This window comes from Tyto alba, unplaced genomic scaffold (genome assembly GCF_018691265.1).
Source record: "Tyto alba isolate M040663 unplaced genomic scaffold, T.alba_DEE_v4.0 Super-Scaffold_42, whole genome shotgun sequence".
In the NCBI taxonomy this organism is placed as follows: domain Eukaryota; kingdom Metazoa; phylum Chordata; class Aves; order Strigiformes; family Tytonidae; genus Tyto; species Tyto alba.
The window spans coordinates 14,669,150-14,687,427 of record NW_024881318.1 but is presented as its reverse complement, the minus strand read 5'-3'; the positions used below and the strand labels follow the sequence as shown (position 1 = coordinate 14,687,427).

Sequence of the window (18,278 nt, the reverse complement as noted above, 5' to 3'; positions counted from 1 at the left end):
CTCATTGGAGAGGGAACCTCCGCCAGTGTTAGAGCTGCTTTCATTCTTCCCTTCTGTGCACCAGGGCAGCTTCACGCCCCTTTTGCGATCTTGCTGCTCTCTGATCTCTTCTCTGAGAACCACAGTTTTCAGGCTTCCTGGCAGGAGCAGCTACTAGCCATAGCAGCTGGGTTGCCTCCTCCCCTGGCACAGATCTCAGTGGTCCCAGAAGGGCTTGTGAGCTGTGCTGGTTCATGACTGGGGTGTTGCAGGGAGGTGTAGCTTCCATACTCACACAATAAAGTCAAGCAGAGACTACAACAGTACAATCCTCACCTTGTTACTGTCTGATAAGGACTGTGATAAAAGGACTTCTGAAGGGCACTGGTGCTCTTAATTACCGGGCAGTGCATGCCATAGGCAGGAAAGCCAAGGTTTTGGCAGAAGTAGTTGGGTGCTCAAGATTAGGCTGAAAGCAGATGCTCAGGAACAAGCTGCTGAGAGCCTTGGGGACCTGGAGCCCAAGTGTTGTGTTGGGTTGTGTTGCCATCTCTCCCAATGCTGGGAACGGCACCGACCATGAAGGGGTGAGAAGGTGTCGCAGTCATGGCAGTGGGCAGGGAAGGGGCTGCTGCTGAGACTGGAGGCTGGTGGCACCGGCCACTGCAGCAGATCTGTCCATCAGAGGTGGCCCGTGGCAGGAATTGATGAATTTGTGCTCCAGCTTCCCCAGCCACCCAGCAGCCCTGGATGGATGTGCTTGGCCCGTGTCCCAGATGAAACACAGAGCAGGGAGAAAAACAAGCCCTGATAGCTTTTCAGAGGCTCCGCAGCAGGGCTGCAGTGCCTTGTGATAGCCTTCCTCTTTATTGTGCTCTTCGGCAAGGCCTGGTACTCCCAAGCCTGGGGTCAGGCTCTGCTTTCTGCTGGTGCACATCCTTTGCTTGTTTTGTACACCCTGCAACACTTCTATGCAGCAGCATCAAGCAGGCCAATGTGGGGTGGCCCTCTCCAAATATAGTCTCCCCAGCCAGCCCAAAAATCTGACCCTGAGCAAAATGTGGTACAAGTATTTATTTGTTTGTTTGTTTGTCTGTCTGTCTATCTACTTATCTATTTATTTATTTATTTATCTATTTTATTTAGCTATCTATTTATTTATCCATTTATTTATTTATTTATCTATCTATTTTATTTATTTATCTATCTATTTTATTTATTTATTTATCTATATATTTATTTTTTAATCTTTTTTTTGCAACTGTGGTGCTTGTGGGCAGATACTCCAGCAGTCTTCTACCTCTCAGGGACAGAACTGGAGTCTGGTCGGCTACCTTCCTTGTGCCCTCCTATGCTCGGAAAGGGAGCCTCAGCCTCTTCTCCCTTGTCTGTGTTCCATCTCTTCCTGCAACAGAGCTGGCAGGGCTGGTGGTACCCCCCAGGAATCTGCCTTTTTATTTCCTTTGTTCAGACATGAAGCTCATTCACAGAGAATTTACCATACTCAAACACGCTTGCCCTGGCAGAGGTGCCCTTGGGGCTGCAAACGCACAGCCAGGACCATGACATCGCAGCAAGCACAGCCTGGAAGGTAGTTGTGCTCTGCCTCGGGTGGGAGGTTTGTGGGGTGGGGGTGAGCAACTGCTCTTCTTCCTCCAGCAACAGCAGTAACTCAGACATCACCTCTCCCTGCCCTTTGGTGCTTCAGGGCCTTTCAAGAAAAAAATTAAAGGGCTGTGAAAGGAAACTATATCAGTAGGAATAGGTTAGTCATTTAGAGGATCTTTGGAAAATGAGTAGGGAAATTCCATAAATTAAAGAAGACTAAAAAAAATCACATCCCCGGTCCCTCTGTGTACCACTCCCAGCACGATGGTTGTCAGCTTCTACATTAACAGTAAATGGCATATCCAAAAGCCCTCCATTACCCCATCCGAAACCTTAAGAGCAATGGAGGAAGTGTGGCCCAAGCAGTTGCCAGGAAGCCCTCTCGCTCTTCACACTTCCTCTTGCTCCACATCTGAAAAATCCACCCTTGAGCGTAACCCGGGCTCTTGCACAGAGGATGGAGGGGTGTTGCAAGCCGGTGCTGCCTTCCCCAGAGGATCCTGCAGTTACATGCTTTGGTCACACAAGGCAAACCCAAAGCCACAAAGCCAGCTTTGGCTTGTTTGCAACAAGACAGGAATGCAGGTGTCCCTGGGCTTCTCGGTTTGGCAGGTCCCACTGCCCCCCCCCCCCCAGCCCCGTGTCACCCCACCACAGACTGTGCCCGGCAGACCTGGGCAGGGTGCATTTCAGCAGGGTGTAGGCAGGGAGCCATGCCACACACGTGTCCCATTTTGCCACAAGCCTCTCAGTGCACTGGCATTTGAGCCACATTTTGCAGCAATCTTGCCACCCTGGGGGGACGTCCCTCCTCTGCTGCAAGGGCATGCTCTCCTATCAACCCTACAGGCTTTGTGGCAGGGTTGAAGCTCTTGAAGTGTTTGCAAAAAAGACTGCTAGGCTGTTTCTACAGGCTTTTTTGTTTATTTTACTAAGCTTTTACTTCTTACCTGCCTGATGCTATTTTTTGTCATCTAGACATGACTTCAGCACTTCAAAGTGGCCTCTGTTTCAAATAACCTCTGGTCCTGGTGGTTAGCCCTGCTGGTTCCTGTCTACTTTTGGCACCAGGAGCTCTGAAAGGCTGCCTTAAATCTTTGCAAGTTTGCTGGACAATGTGTGACCATGCTGCTTCTTTTAGCTTCATTTTATCCAAGTTTCCTCATTTCGTGCATTTCCCCTTTCTGAAGCTGAACAAGAGGCCACTGGACTTTTCAATCTTTGATGATTACACAGGGTCATTAAAACAAAGCATGTTTTGGCTGTCACCAGCAGACAGTCCTTTCCTGAGAACGTGATCAGCCCAGTCCTGCACGGAGCTCAGTTCCCCATCTTCCTCCCTGGCCTTGCAGCGCATGTGGAGGAGCTGCACACCAACACCTTGCCTGCCTCTGCCTGGTATTGCAGACCAGCTGTCGGGATGCTTGAAGACCAACAGCAGTAGCACTACACCTTGCCTCTTTCTTTTAGTTGGGATCCCTGTTTCCAAAGGTGTATCTGTGGTGCAAAGAGGTCTGCATCCCTCCTCTAAAGCAGGGATCCCTTTGCTGGGGGCATACTTTGGAGAAAGGGCTCCTGCCTGCAGCTGGAAGTCAGTCCTTGCACCCACACGTGCTACTCCCCTGCATGATGTTTGCACCTGGCTTGCCGGTCCTCACCTAAATCTCCCCCGTGCCATCACCCGTGGACCACGTGCAGCTGCTGGTGCACAGAGACTGGCTCTTGCCCCATGAGCATTTCGGCAAGGGGAAACAGAGGCTCTGGCCTGTGAAAGCTACTCATGGGCAATGCTGCCACTAAAGTTCATCCAGAGGAAACCTCGCGGGTTTCATTGTACAGATGGGGGCACTGAGGCAGAGAAGGAGTCAGTGAAGGGGCTGAGGAAGGAAGATGCTGATTTCAGAACTGGGTCCCAGGACACTGCCACAACGGCAGCGCTGTCCTTCCTTCAGCTGAAAGGGAACTGGGCTGTGTCCCAGTGCCCGGTCCTGCCTCAGCACTCCAGGGCTTCTGCCACGAGCAGGGTCACGCCAGCCAGGGACCTGGGAAGCAGCTCCTGTGACTCCCGGGCTTGAACAGCCACCGTGTAGGGAGCTGGCCTGTCCCCAGGCCATCCTTCAGCTGGGCTAGCCTGAAAGCTGGATATTCAGCTGTTTTGAGAATGCACAAAGCTCTCAGAGGTTAATATGAGCTCATACACGGTTTGATGACCCTAAAGCAGTGGTCACAGGTGTGTCAGAGCCATCTGCAAGCCCATCCCCAGCCTGGCAGCCCCTGCCCTGTATGGCACAGCTGCTGCATGGAGCCTTGTGGGATTTGGGGATGTGTCACTGCCTGCTGCATGCTGTCAGGGTGGATACTGGGCCTGGCTGTGCTCCCTTCCTCCAACATGTGGGCCTTTCCTTCGGACACACACGTTCTGGCTTGCACCCCATGCCCCCTTGCGCAGGTGTCTGCCCCTCTTCTGCCCTCAAGCTCCGTGCTGCCTGCAGCCCTTGCAAGAGAAGGGTTAATCCCAGCGAAGCACGAGCCCATTTTCCACCACACTGACACTTCCCCACTTGCTCAGCTTTTAGTGCCTTGAAAAGCTGCCATGTTAATGCGGTATCTTCTTTGTTCTCTGTCAGATGCTATGCAGCCGTGGTGACGTGACAGTCACGCTCCTCTGCCAGGCCTGATAGTGGCAGCTACCGAGTCTGTTCAACGAGACACCCTCTGCTTTCCCGTGAGTCTTGCTGGCTGGCACAGCATGCCAGTTTGTCCTTAGAAACTGTTCATGACAGACATTCTGGCTCAGCCATAGGGTCCCCCCTCTGAAGACAGCTCTCTCGCTGTGCCTGCAGAACCCCTGGGCCCTGTGATCCCCCTGGGGCTGCCTGTCCTGACTCCACATACACCTCTATACCACGTCTCCCTGTCTGGCCAGACTCCATGTGCATCCCTGTCCCACCTGCCCAAATGTGCATTCCCATCCCAGCCCTCCCAGCTGGCCCCCAAGGCAGCTTGACAATTTGCTGGTGCTCAGGTGGTACCTCCTCCCTTCCCAGTCTCCCACAGCAGCCTCCGAGAACTGCCAGCATTGCTTCAGCCCTGGCAGGCATCCAGGGGCCATGGTCACAGCCTTTGCCCTGAAGATGAGCCAGGTCTTGGTGACCTGGGCAGAGAAGGTCTAAGGGGACGTGCCAGGCCCCCCCAGCACTTGGCACCAGCAGGTCTCTGCCTCTCCGCTGTTGCACGTCAGGTTGTCACATGCATCTGGACTCCCTTTAATCTGCTCCCAGCCACGCTGTCACCCCATGCCTTTACCTCCCCCACTGCGGGGTGGGTCCCACAGTCCCCCCCACTCTGACGCAGACCCCCGTACCATGAAGCTGGGCTTCTCTGTTTCCTGTGTGCTGGATGCTATGCTCCCAGGGCTCATACTGAGCCCAGAACTTCTTCGCTAAGACCTACTCTGAGATCTGCAAGGAGGACAGGAGAAACTTGGCTGAGCAGGAGTCAAGAGCTGCCTGCAAGGAGCAGGAGTGGAGGATGCTGCCACCGCTCCAGGACCCTGCACAAGGTGACATGAGACAGACAGGACTGACTGTGCATCTTGGTGTTGGTCCAGAGCTGCCCCTGGCCTCATTCTGTACCTCAGGACATGTGAGGTGGGCACCAGGGCTGGGGTGGGCACTGGTGCTGGAGTGGCACTGGTGCTGGGGCTGGTGACTGCTCTGCCCTGTGCCTGTGGAGGGCAGGGAGATAGTGCGGCTGGTTCTGGCAGGCAGCCTGCCACCAGGAAGGTGGGAAGGGACTCTAGTTGGTACAGAAACAAGGCCAGGGACCTGCACTGTTTGCTACTGAAGGATTGCTGTGTTTGGGTTCCGAGAAGCACCCTGGAGGGGTCATGCATCTTACCTGCTCCCATCTCTTCTGGAGGTGCTGACAAGGCTGCAGGCCAGCAAGCATCTCTCTCCATCACCACCTGCACCCCACAGCACCCACCTTTCTGCTGCCGTGTCGCAACTGAAGGGGTGCCAAGGGATGATGAGCTCAAGGACACAGCAGCACCCATCGGCTCCTCTCCCTGCTCAGCCCCATGTCCCCATCAGGATCCTGCAGCTGACCCATACACTTTGCTGCGTGCCTTTCAGCCCCACAGGCTTCACAGGGTTCGTGTCCCATGGTCAGTTCCTGATTGGGACGGGCTATCTGACAGCCAGCAACAAGGGCTTGTTTGAGTTGAGCCAGATGACCCTGAAGAAGACTTTGGCAGCTGCAAACCCCATAGAAGCAAGCCCAAATTCATGCTCCGACACCCTAACCACCCCACTATGCCTCCCCTGCATCTGAGGCTGCCCTGGCAGCAAGCACCCAGGGAGCTGCTCTGTGTCAGTGCCAGCAGTGCAGGCAGCTGGAAATCCCCTCTCCCATCCCAGGGCTGACTCAGCACCCCGTGGGACTGTTGGCCGGCACACGGTCCCCTTCCCCATTTGGCCCAGACCCTGCACGTGGAGGGAACAGCCTGGCTGCATGTAATCTGTAAACAGTGCTGACCACTGGCCCCTCTGAGATGTTAATTAAAGCAGCCCACGTGCAAGCCCTGGCAGCTCCGTGCCTCTTCAAACCAGGTCAGGGGCTTAGGCCACTTCATTTCTGGATTTTTTTCAAACGTTTCGACTCACACCGCCACCGCAGACCATCTGTCCACGTGGTTGCAACAAACTCCAGTGCAGTGTCCTTGCAGCAAAAGCTGGAGCCTCAAGCAAAGCTTTTCCCCACTCCTGGAAGTTACTGAGATGTAAAAGGAAGGGATAGGCTCTTCGGGGTCATTTCTGCTGGACTTGCAGGTCCAACACTTGTGCGAGCCTAAGTTTAAAAGCCCCAGAGCCCTTCCTTGTGAGTGACCCTCAGCCACTGAGCCTCATGTCAGGTTGTCCCAGGCTCCGGGTCACAGTCCCACAACTCATCCTTCACCATCTCCTTCCCGTGCTGCTCAGGACTTCCTCCCACCGCCCATGGGATTACAAGTTCCCGTTTGGCTGCATCTATGGACACCTGATGGACAGCAGCTGGAGCATCCTGGGGAAGAAGATGCCAGACCAAAATGGTGTGAATTCCTCTCTGAAACTTGCCTGGTCCCCCACCAGCATGCACAATGAATAAAGACAAGAAACCTCAAACAGCACTGCCTCCCTGAGACATTCCATCATCTGATGATATGTTGTAGTCCCCGCAGCCTGAACTGACAGGTCTGATAGCTGGGGGCAACCTATCTCCTTCTGAAGGTCTGGTGTTAGCTGTGGTGAAGGCAGGAGGAGGCCTGCAGTGCAGTGTCCCAGCACAGATAACCCTCATGCTCTTCCCAGGGACAGGCTGAAATCACAAGGCTGTGTAGCAGGGAGCTCAATCAGCACCTTTTTTATTAATATGCATCATAAATAAAGAAATAAATAAAGGTGAGACACCTCGTTCTAACAGGGAAATACAAATTAAATATGGTGCAACGTCTGCTAAGCAATGTACAAGCAGGAGGTAACCTTGCAAGACCAGGGTCCCTCGCCATGGGGAAGCCAGTCCAGGCACAATGCTGCAAGCAGCATCAACCTGGCCAAGGCACCAAATACTGGCGTGGCCTCTCATTAACACTGTTCCTCACTCAATGGGCAGGCAAAGATCCCCACCCCAGCAGGTGACATGAGCATGTCAAGGAAGGGGTTGACTGGCATTGCTTCTACTGAGGACCGCAGGATCCCCAGCAGCCCCTTGTACTTGTGCACAACATTTGTCCCCCCACCCCACTCACTGCTCAGCAAGACCAGAAACCCTATGTCAAGGGGAGAACCACCCCTCCCTCCCCAGCTCCCCTGCTCCCTCTAGGAGCAATCCCCAATCTACCTGCTGGGAGCACTGCCCCCAACTTCAAAGAGCATCCCTAGTCCAGTCAGGGACCCTGACCTCATCCCCTCCCCTCCAGCCCCCCTCCAGTGAGCATCCCAGGGCATCCCAGGCATTTGCTCTCTGCTCAGCATGGAGAGCATGGGGCCACCTCCCAAAGCACTCATCTTCGCACACGGTGTCACTACCCATCCCGGCCCTATGTAACACTGAACATCCACGTGCCTTCCTCATGACCCCACGCACCCCTCTGCTCTGCACGCACACACATACCCCGTCCCGCTCCCCTGGCCATGGCCAGGCACAGACCCCGGCCCCAGCCCTGCAGAGTGGCAGTGCCAGGCCGTTTGCCCCAGCAGAACCCACCAGGCATCACTGTAACACACCAGGACAGAGCTGTCCCAGTGTGGGATAACCTACCTTGCAGCCCCCCATCAGGCCGCAGTCTAGCAGAGACCTTGCTAATGCACGGTGCTCCCACCCCTGCGGCTGATGGTGACAGGGATGCTGAAGGCTGCAGATTGCACTGCCACCCCCAGGGAGGGGATGGCCAGCATCCTGCACCCTCCAGCATGAAACTGAGCTTGGCAGCGGGGCAGCGCTGCCCTGGCAGGGACTGCTGGGGTTCCTGCTATGTATGAGTCCATGGCCTGCGGGTGCTGGAGATGGCGTGGGGTGGAGGGGGCTCAGGAGGTCCCCGGTGTGGCTGCATGCATGGTGATGCCTGGCAATATGAGGTGCAGCTCGCAGAAGACCCTGGGGGCCAAGTTGGCCTTTGGCAGCTGCACGAGGAGGAGCAAGAAGGAACCACCTATGGTTACTGTATTCTGTAATGGCAAGAAGGGTTAAGAAACTAGCAAGAAGCTGTGTCTGTTCCTCTGTCATGGTGGGCTTCCCCAGAGGAGCTTCAGCAGCCCACGGTACTGTGCTTGGCCTCCCCGCCACGTCAATAGTCCTCGTCCTCCGGGTGGGTGACGTACATGATGGGCACCAGTCCCTTCTCGGAGCCGAGGCTGCACTGCAACCAGTCACCATCCACCTTGGAGATGACCTGAAGGATGTCCCCCTTGTTGAAGCTCAGCTGTCCTGCCTCGGTGGCAATGTGATGGCAAAGAGCCTTCACCTCACTGCAGGCAGAGGGAAGGGAGGAAGGGTTAGCTCACCGCAGGACACTGAAGTCCAGGGACCTCTGCAGTCACAGAGGAGCAAGGAAAATACTCCCTGCCACCCCACCCAGCCAGGCTCCCCGCTGCCCCTCACCTGCAGACTGCAGAGTTGGGGTGAGCGGATGCACGAGCTGCATCACTGCCTCGAGCCACCCCCAGGTCCACGAGTACAGAGGGGGCCAGGAGAACAGAAACAGGCAGAGCTGTGCCAACCCCAACCCACCACTTGCAGGACAGCCACATGGTACCACTCACCAGGGAGGGTGGGGAGACAGCCCCCGGGCTGGCCGTGCTCTGGGGGTCACTTCAGGTGGCTCTGGCCGGGAGGGCTCCGGCTCAGGAGCTGCTTCTCGCCACATACTTGCCCCGACCGTCTGGGCCACCAGCTGGAACACAGACTTGTCCAAGCTCAGCCAGCCAGAGGGCAACCTGCAAGAAGGAGACAGAAGCTGGTAGTGGCAGGGAAGCATGCCTGGGGCAAGGAGCAGCCGCTTTCATGGCAAGGTTATGCCTTAGAGGTCTGGCTCCACGCACAAAGTGCACTGTGGTCCCCAGGCTGTCTCCTGGGAGGGAGGACTCATCTTCCTCCAGACACAACATGGGATAGACTGGGAAGGACATTTCCAGTGGCCATAGAAGCAAGAAGGGTGCAAACGGAGAGGTCTCAGCTACACAGGACAACCTTATGCCTCCTCCTGACCCATCGTGTGCAACAGGGATGTCTGTATGTTCTGTTCTCACTTACCATGCACTTTTGGGAGGGACAAGGTGATGCTGGGGGTGGTGCAGCAGGACCATTCCCCTGGAGAGGAATCTTAGGAGTCAAGGCAATGGTATAGCTCAGGCAGGAGAGGAAAGCCAGTGAGGTGGACTGAACAAAGGTATGAGCCAAAATGGGGAATGGTAGTGTGGCAGGCATTAGGGAAGGCCAGCAAGCTGTCAGGACTGGGCAGGAGTGACAGACCTCTCCGTTCACACATGGCCTCTCATGTACCACCGTAGCGCAGCCCAGTGGTCAGCTACTGGATTGACTTCCACCTGCACTGCTGCAGACCCAGGTTAACCAGCCCTCTCCAGCCCCAAACCATTCCTCTCCCTACCTGTTAGGCTGCCTGGGCTCTTTTTGCACCTTCCTGGACCCAAACAAGTGGCCCCACTTGATGGGCTGGCTGCCCTCTGATGCACTGGCGCTGCTTTCCTCTTGGGGGGCTGCTGCTGCTGTTCCCACTCTCTGCTGAGTTCCCGTCTCCTTCTCCTTGCTACGCTTCAGCTCTGTAAGCACTGAGTCTGGGGGGCTGCCCATCCAGAAGGGCCAGCTCCGTTCCTTCACCTCTTCACTGACCAGTACCTGCTGGGGCTTTTCCAAGGGCTCTTCTACAGCTTCAGGACTTGGCTTGCTGGCAGCCTTGAGCTTCTCCTCCAAGATGCCCTCACCAATGGGGGGAGCTTCTGCACCCTCCACCACTCCTTCACGGGGGGGTGGTGCCTTGCCGGTCTCCACTGACCTGGGCACAGCATTCAGAGCCTTCTTCTTCTTCTCACAGCGGATGAACTTCGAGCCTTCGGCCGAGCCCTCAATGTAAATCTGAGAGCTCTGCATGAGCTGGTACCACCAGCCCGCCTGCTTGTCCTTCTTCCCCTCCCACGTGCTCTCACGTACCTTCTTCTGCTCTTCCTCCCCGTCACCATCTCCGCAGGAGGCCCCCACCCCCTTGACCCTCTCACTCACAGCTTGCTGGGGGCCGTGGCCCAGTGAGATGTCACCATCCGTGGCACCCACTTTGCTTGCTTCAGGGGCGGCGCTGCAGCCGTCGGGATCCTCGCTGCTGCCCCGCGTCCGCATCAGCTGCAGGGTGGAGTGTGCGGAAAGCAGCAGGTCCTGCTTCACACGCAGCAGCTCTTTTTGCTGCTGCTGCTCTTTGCCCATCTGCATCAGGTGGTGCTCGAAAAGGAGGTCTAGGTTGAAGGGCAGCAGGGAGAGAGGCTGCAGCAGGAGCAGGAGCTCCTCAAAAAGAGGCTGGCACACACTGTGAGACAGGCACAAGAAGCCCACGGGCTGGTAGTGTGCCAGGATGATATCTGGAGGGCAAGAGACATTAATTAGAAGAAAGGCCCTTGCCATCTTTGCCAAGCCACCAAGAAGCTGCTGAAGCTTAGGGAAAGGAGTTGGACACTAGTTTTTGGTCACAGCTGTGGCCGCAGTGTGAGGCTCAGCGCTGGGTCAGGGAGCACCAGATGCTCTGTGAGCTCTGGGCAAACTGGCCCAGGTCCTGCTTCCAGTCATGCCTGCAGCTAGGACCTGCCTGTCAGACTATCCACCAGGATGACATTTGACACAAATACCATGGGAGTAGGGCACAAATAAAGAGCATCAGAGGGTTGGCACACATTAAAATTCTCTTCCCTACCTCTTGGAGATTAACAAAGAGCTGCAGATCTGGCCAGTACCAGTCCCCTGCAGAGAGTGGTGTCAGGGACAGCTGAATACAGTTTTCCCAGGGACCTGGCTGGGCTGAACTGTGGATCTTAACAGAAAATGGACCAGCATTGTTACCTGCAGCATTCATCCTACACTTAATTTGGCCAAATCTGCAGTGCCACCCCACCCCAGCTTTTTTTTCAGGTCTCACTCACAGGGAGAGAGTTGGGAACAGGATTTGTGGCCATTTGGCCCCAGTGAGATAACAAACTTACAGCACAGACAGGGCTTGCACCTTATCTCCAACCCCTTTGCCTACCCTTCATCATCCTGACAGCCCTAGCTTTTGCTCACACTTCCAGCTCTTAATGGTGCCTTGAAACAGATGGCCATTTTATGCTCCAGAAAACCAGGCTGCTTTCTCTTGCCACACTGCTCAGTACAAAGGCACGTCTACTCTCCTGTCTGCTCCAGAAAGAAGTGCTAACTGCACACGCAGACCTGGGAAACGTCTGCTGTCAACTCCCAAACCTGCCAGAAGATACTGGGCTGGACTTCTTGCAGTGCATGGGGCCCTGGGCTGAGTGCAGGCTGAGCCAGCAGCACTCTCAGGGGATCCAGCAGGTCGAGGGTGTTGCTTAGCACTTAGTCATGCTGCTTCTAGGCATCAGGCAGCTTGGTTGTGCTGCTGGGTTATCTGCACGCTCTAGAAACATTTCTGGTTGAAAAAACAGATACATCCAGTAAAATCTGCTTTTTGTTTGTCAGTTTCAGTTTTGTTTCCATTTCCCATGCCTGAAGGGTTTCAGCTAAGTGTGCACATCTCCAGCTGTTACAGAGCTCTCAGGTACTGGTCAGGGAACACAGAAATTGAGGGAGGGTTAGATCTGGTCCCCTGCGGGTAGACTGAGGGATCTGCATTGGAGGTGATAGCCTTGGGTACTAGCTGCAGCTGGGAAGGACATGGCTGTCAAGGCTCAGGTTGATGGAGCTGCATGGAGCTTGGACTTCCACCTCAGACTTCCCTGATGTACTGGGATTGTATATAGTCCGGTCCTTCAGCACAGAGCAGAGGGCAGCAGCCTAGGCTGAGAGACCAGTAAGAGAAATGCATGTCCTTCCCATGCTCTACATTGTGCAGAATTTGGCCCCCCACTGCAGCCCACAGCCTTCAGGCTCTTACCTTCATGGTTGTAGAGGTGGTTGAACCAGAACTCCAAGGACCGGATACTGCAGGAAGGGGAAACAAGCAAGGAAAAAAAGAGTAAAAAACAATTCACCCACTTCGTCCTCACCGTTCCACAAAGTGCGGCTGGAAAAGGGCATTTACACAGCATGAACCTATGAACCTCAAGACTTAGTGAAAGGGTAGTGGCTCACTCCTATCAGCATGCATAGATCACAGACACCCAGCCTGGTATGGAACCATCCAGTTTGCTTTTCATGTTTCCAGCAAGTTTCCTCACCATTTAGCTTCTATGTCCTTGGCAGAGCTTAGCTTTGCTGAGAAGGGCTCATGTAGAAGAGTCAAATTATCTACAAATCTAAGACCATTGCTGCAGGCTTGGCTCAAAATATACTGCTATCCTGTGCCAGCAGGGGAGAGCTGGGCCACCCTGGGTAGGGAAAGCAAGGCAGAACTTGCTCCTGCTTGTAGGGGTCCTCCAACATTTGGGGGTCTCGAGGACTCTGCTGCCACTGCTAAAGCTCTTGCTGACCACTGGAGAGGAGCAGTGAAATACCATTCTAGCAGCAACCATCCCTTCACCAGCAAAAAGGCATCACTGCCACCTTCTGTTTAACACTGAGTGTAGTGTGCACAGTCCTTATCCAACCTCGAAGGGTCAGACTTGAGTCCTGGACCACGGCAATTTCTCCTTCAGTGCCTCATGCTCTGGGATTCACTGCAGCTCCAGGAAGCAGTGATTTAACCAGAGATTTCCAGGACTAATTTATAGATATGTCTAACCTTGTATAGACCCTGACAGATAGACTCTTCCCACCTAATGTTCTGGGGCTAAGACAAGCTGACAATGTTCTTCCGTGGGCTAGAGCTACCCCTTTTCAGTCCTGGCCTGGTAGGGTATGTTTTGATCCTTCTGGAGTTCCCTGAGGTTCAGAGCTTCTTCCTTCCCTCACAGTGGGGGAGCATCTTCCCAGGTTTCTCAACTCTTTTAATTGGCAACTGTGCCTGCCTGCATTCAAGGACCAGCACCTGCTGCCAGCCCTGGGCAGTGACATGCAGCCAGCCCAGGGAGCCTGCTTACTTGAGGAGGCCAAAGATGAATGCGTTGAACCTCATGGTGTGATTGGTGAGCTCCATGTACTGGCTGATCTTGCTATAGAGGCTGTGCAGCAACTTGGTTGAGGGGCCTATAGAGAGAAGCAAAATGTTGAGATTAGTTGTGGTCAGCAAAGCCGAAATGGCACCACAGGAAGGAGCAGCAAAGCAAAGACAGACAATGGCTGAGATGCCCATGCCTGTATGTGCATTGCCCCTCCACCAAGAGGAGCTCACTCCATCCCAACAGTGAGACCCCACAAGGAAGATGGATTGTGGACTGTCCCAGACTGCTACTCCAAAACTTTTAGACAGTTTCAGTTCCGCAAGGACCAGACTCCCACACTTCAGAGACAGTCGCAGCCCTTGGCTCAAAATCAGCAGGTAAAGAGAACACTGTGGTGAGTGGATATAATTTGAGGTGTCTGCAATCACAGAGATAACCCCAGAGCTCAAAATCTGCCACAAACATGCTAGGAGGATTCCCAGCCCTGGATGCAAGTTCTTTGTGATGCAGAAGTCAGTGTGGCCCCACTATCTTTAACCTCAGAAAGGTGTTATCCTGGATGGCAGCCACGGACATAATCCAGGGTGCAGAGTAGTACTAGCAGAGGGTGTAGGTGTTGTGGGCATGCTTGAGCCAAGTGAGCTCTGTGAGTGCAAATTTTCTTACAGATCAGGTTAGAGCACAACTCTGCCTTATACAGTAGCTGTGCAGGGCTAAAGAGGAAGGTCTACAAACACCCTGGAAACTTAGAGGAGGGGAAAGGGGCATTCTTCTTGTTTTCTGTTTTTTGTTTTTTTGTTTTTTTTTTTTTTTTATTTCTTTTTTTTACATTGCTAGGCCCTGTTATAGGAGAATTTGGAAATTTCAGGGGAAATGACAATAAATATTTGGGCAAAATAGAGCAGCGGCTCTCCCATCTTGCACAAGAAGGTCAAGGTGCACCCTGTTCCATGCAGGGACACAGCTATTATTCTGCATTCCCACCCTTACAGTCAACCTTCCCCTGCACCTCTCAGCCACACACAGGAGTACCGTAGGGTGATGGGCATCACTGCACACCCTCCGTACCTAGCTGGGTGGATGCCTCCACCACGCTCCAGGGGATATTCCTCCTCTGGCCAATGATCATGTCCAGGACGTAAGCCTTGAGCCCATCACTCAGGATGTCCCGGACAGCAGGGCACAGGTATTTCAGGATGAGATGCCCCACATTGGGGCTCACGGAGCTGTTCCCAAGTTTGGCCTAAGGGACAAAAGGCAACAGGGAGAGTGTTGGTAACTGCTCTATAAGGTACAGATGCATGCAAACAGTCCGTCCCCACTTGCCTACTACAGACACCCAGCAGGCAATATCCAGTCTATGCTGATGCTCAGCAGCTCTTTGAACAAGCAGGCTCTTCCACTTCACCCCAGGTGCCTCCTATCCCAGTTCTGGATTGCTCTCTGCAACGTCTGCCCCAAGCTGGAATGAGGCAACAGTTTGGGAAGAGGATATCCCAGTTTGGGAAGGGGATATCCCAATTAGAAGGGATGCCTGGTTCTGCCTACAGGTATAATGAGGCTGTCCTGCCAGAGTAAGAAAAGAGTAGGGGATTTTTCTGCTGCTGTAGATTTTTTTGTTGCTATTTTTGAAGCAGGACGCAGCAAGCCACACAGCAACTACTAGCACTGAAGGGTTAAGGAACACTTAACTCGGTGACATGCTGAGCTGTGATTTCTAGGGATTACTATAAATAACAGGGTGAGGGCAAAATGGATGGACAGAGATCAGGTTGAGGTGAGGAAGCATGTAAGAGCCCAGCATCAGCAGAGCAGGGACATATTCTGCTGAATACAGTCTTTGAGCTGCCCAGGGGTCTATCCAAAGGGGTCAGACCCAGGCCTTGTACATCATGCTGGTGGTCCCAGGCAGTTGCGTTCAGGGCACAGATTTTACCAGCTGAGCTGGAATTATACTGGCCAGTTGGCAGAGGTCCACAAAGGCCCTGAACTGAGACTGGACTTCTGGGTCAGTAATAATCCCGTCAGATCCACTGAGTGTGGGAGCATCAGGGATGGGTGCTGCCTTTTGACAGGTGAATGCTCAGCCCCTAGCACACTGGCACAAACAAAACCTCAGGTCAAAATCACAGCTTTGTCTGGTAAGTAAAGTAATGGGGTCACGTTGCAATTATTGCCCAGACCAACAGTGAAGAATAGGAAATTCACAGTGAAGCCTTCAAAAGCTGTGGAAATCCCAACAGCTCTGGTTACCCTGCACAGCAATCTCTGCATCAGTGACAATTGCAATTAGGGGCAAATTATCCTGAGTTCTGAGATAAGATTGAATGGGTTTGGAATCTGTCCCAGTCAGGTTTCTCCATGGGGATGGCACTCCAGGGCAGTTGTCATGTCCAAATAGTGTCACATTGCTGCCCCAGAGTCCCCTGGCTGAAGCAGACCATTCAGCATTAAGAGGAGGCACCACAAACATGTTGGGTGTCACAGGACTGTGAACACTGCCTGGTATAAACAGAATCAACCTTGCTTCTCTGTTATTCCAGAAATGGGAGATGAGGAGAGCATGGGCTAAAGACAGCCAGCCCCCCAGGCAACCTAGATGCACTCCGAAGTTCAGTGAGTTCATGGTAAGGGCTACAGGAGATACCCACCTGCCGCAGATGGGCAATGACTGATGAACTTTTTTATCATTATGGAGCCCTGTGATGCATCAAGGGATTGGGGACACTGCACTGTGTCCTGGCAGCAGTGCCAGAACAGAATCATGGGACATGTGGAGGAGGGAGACAGAGCTCTCCACTGTATGAGAAAAAAGAGCTGATGTACTGCATCAGGCCAGAATTCCAGCTGGCCTAGTATTCTTTTTTATAAAGAGCCATAAGTACGTAAGAAAGAGTCAAACCAGAGCAAGCATGTATAGTATTTGCCCTTAACACTCTCACAGCCTACAACTACTTTCAACTGAGAGACTACCTAAGATGAACATTATTCTTGTGTGAATTTAGTAGGCCTCAATAAATTTCCCTTCCCTGTGTTTTTCTGATCTTCCCTTAAATCCACGTACTCTTTTAGCACTCCCAGCATCATGCAGCAAGAGTTCCACAGCAGGTACATGTTGCACATGTCTGGTTTGTTCTTGGTACTACTTCCTTCATTGAATACCCTGTAGTTTTTGACTGGAAGAGAATGGAGAGGCAACCTTTCTCCATCCTCTCCATGTCACTAATGATGTTGAAAGCAAGACATACCTTCACACCTGGATCCCTGCTGGTTCCAAAGTGAGCCACAATCAGGTCAACAGCAGTGTTGATTGCTTTCACCAGACCTACAGGGAAAGAATGAATCAGAGAGCTGCCTGAGGGGCTCCTAGGACAGACCTTGACCAAACACTTCGCAGAGAAATCAGGCAGGGGCATTTCAAGCCCATGTCAGCGCACGTGCTCTCTCTGCCAAAAATGTGCAGGGCATCTCCTAACTCCTCACCAAATTTGTACTTGCTGGTTTCAACACTCACCTATCAGCTCAACAGCAGGACAACCTTTAGAAGTGGCTGAAGCTTAAGATACCCTGTCAATATTCCCAAGGGACATGGACCATCACTTCCAAACACCATAACTTGAGGGAGCAGAGATGGGGTCTGAGGCAATGAGTCTTTTGCTGTTTTGATCATACAGGGTGGCAGGGCAGAAGACATGTGTCGTGATTTAAGTCCGGCCGGCAGCAAAACCCCCTACAGCCGCTCGCTCACCCTCTCCCTGCCCAGGGGATGGGGAAAGGATTTGGAGGGGTAAAGGGAGACGTGTAGGTTGAGATCAAAACAGTTGAATAATTGAAATAAAACAGTAACAATAGAAAGCACAAATGGGTAACACACAATGCAATTGCTCACCACCCACCCACTGATACCCAGCCTGTTCCTGGCCAGCGATCTTGAAATACCAAGATCCCACAATCACAATCCCAGAAGCAAGAGGGAACCCACGCCTTCACAGCCACCCCTCCACTATATACTGAGCAAGACATTACATGATATGGAATGTTTCACTGGCCAGTTTGGGCCCAGTGCTCTGGCCGTGCTCACTCCCAGCTTCTTGTGACCTGCACACGGGCAGGATATGGGGCATTGAAGAGTCCTTGATCTCTCAGCAACAGCTGGAAACATCAGTGTGTTACCAGCATTCTTCTCATACCAAATCCCATACTGAATCTAAAACACAGCACTATTCTAGCTGCTAAGAAGAAAACTTAACTCTATCCCAGCTGAAACCAGGACACCATGCATTCGGCCAGCTATATAATAACTTTTAGTAACAAGCCAGAGGTGGGTAATCTGACATCTTCATCAGTATGATGCAAGAAGAGAAGTGGAATAGAGGAGAAAGCTTGCCATCTGCTAATCACCAATATCTAGCTGTCAAAGGCATGGGAACCTTTCTGCATGTTTCTGCAAGTTTTTTGACACCGAGCTGCGTGGTGTGGTGACACACTGGAGGGAAGGGATGCCATCCAGGGGCACCTGGGCAGGCTGGAGAGGTGGGGCTGTGCAAATCTCATGAAGTTCAACATGGTCAAGTGCAAGGTCCTGCACATGGGTCGGGGCAATCCCACGCACAAACACAGGCTGGGAGATGAGTGGATGGAGAGCAGCCCTGCGGAGAAGGACTTGGGGGTGTTGGTGGATGGAAAACTGACTGTGAGCCAGCAATGTGCGCTCACAGCCCAGAAAGCCAACTGGTTCCTGGGCTGCATCAAGAGCAGTGTGGCCAGCAGGTCGAGGGAGGGGATTCTGCCCCTCTGCTCTGCTCTGGTGAGACCCCCCTGCAGTGCTGTGTCCAGCTGTTGGGCCCCCAACATCAGAAGGACACAGACCTGCTCGTGTGGGTCCAGAGGAGGCCACAAAGACGATCAGGGGGCTGGAGCACCTCCTCTATGAGGACA

General features: G+C 53.3%; 1 protein-coding gene across 6 annotated transcripts in view; it reads right to left on the bottom strand.

Moving 5' to 3' along the window:
• Positions 1-6,973: 6,973 nt before the first annotated feature.
• The window catches only part of RUSC2 (RUN and SH3 domain containing 2), a 67,174-nt gene continuing 55,869 nt past the window's right edge, over positions 6,974-18,278 (bottom strand). For all 6 annotated transcript variants that reach the window (XM_032988121.2, XM_042804422.1, XM_032988123.2 and 3 more), the window contains 7 exons: positions 16,589-16,665; positions 14,409-14,583; positions 13,320-13,425; positions 12,236-12,282; positions 9,734-10,712; positions 8,889-9,062; positions 6,974-8,594 (listed from right to left, as the gene is read on the bottom strand). In XM_032988121.2, coding sequence (XP_032844012.2) covers positions 8,414-8,594; positions 8,889-9,062; positions 9,734-10,712; positions 12,236-12,282; positions 13,320-13,425; positions 14,409-14,583; positions 16,589-16,665 — 1,739 coding nt within the window. In that variant the 3' untranslated portion in view covers positions 6,974-8,413. The remainder of the gene's footprint in view (positions 8,595-8,888; positions 9,063-9,733; positions 10,713-12,235; positions 12,283-13,319; positions 13,426-14,408; positions 14,584-16,588; positions 16,666-18,278) is intronic.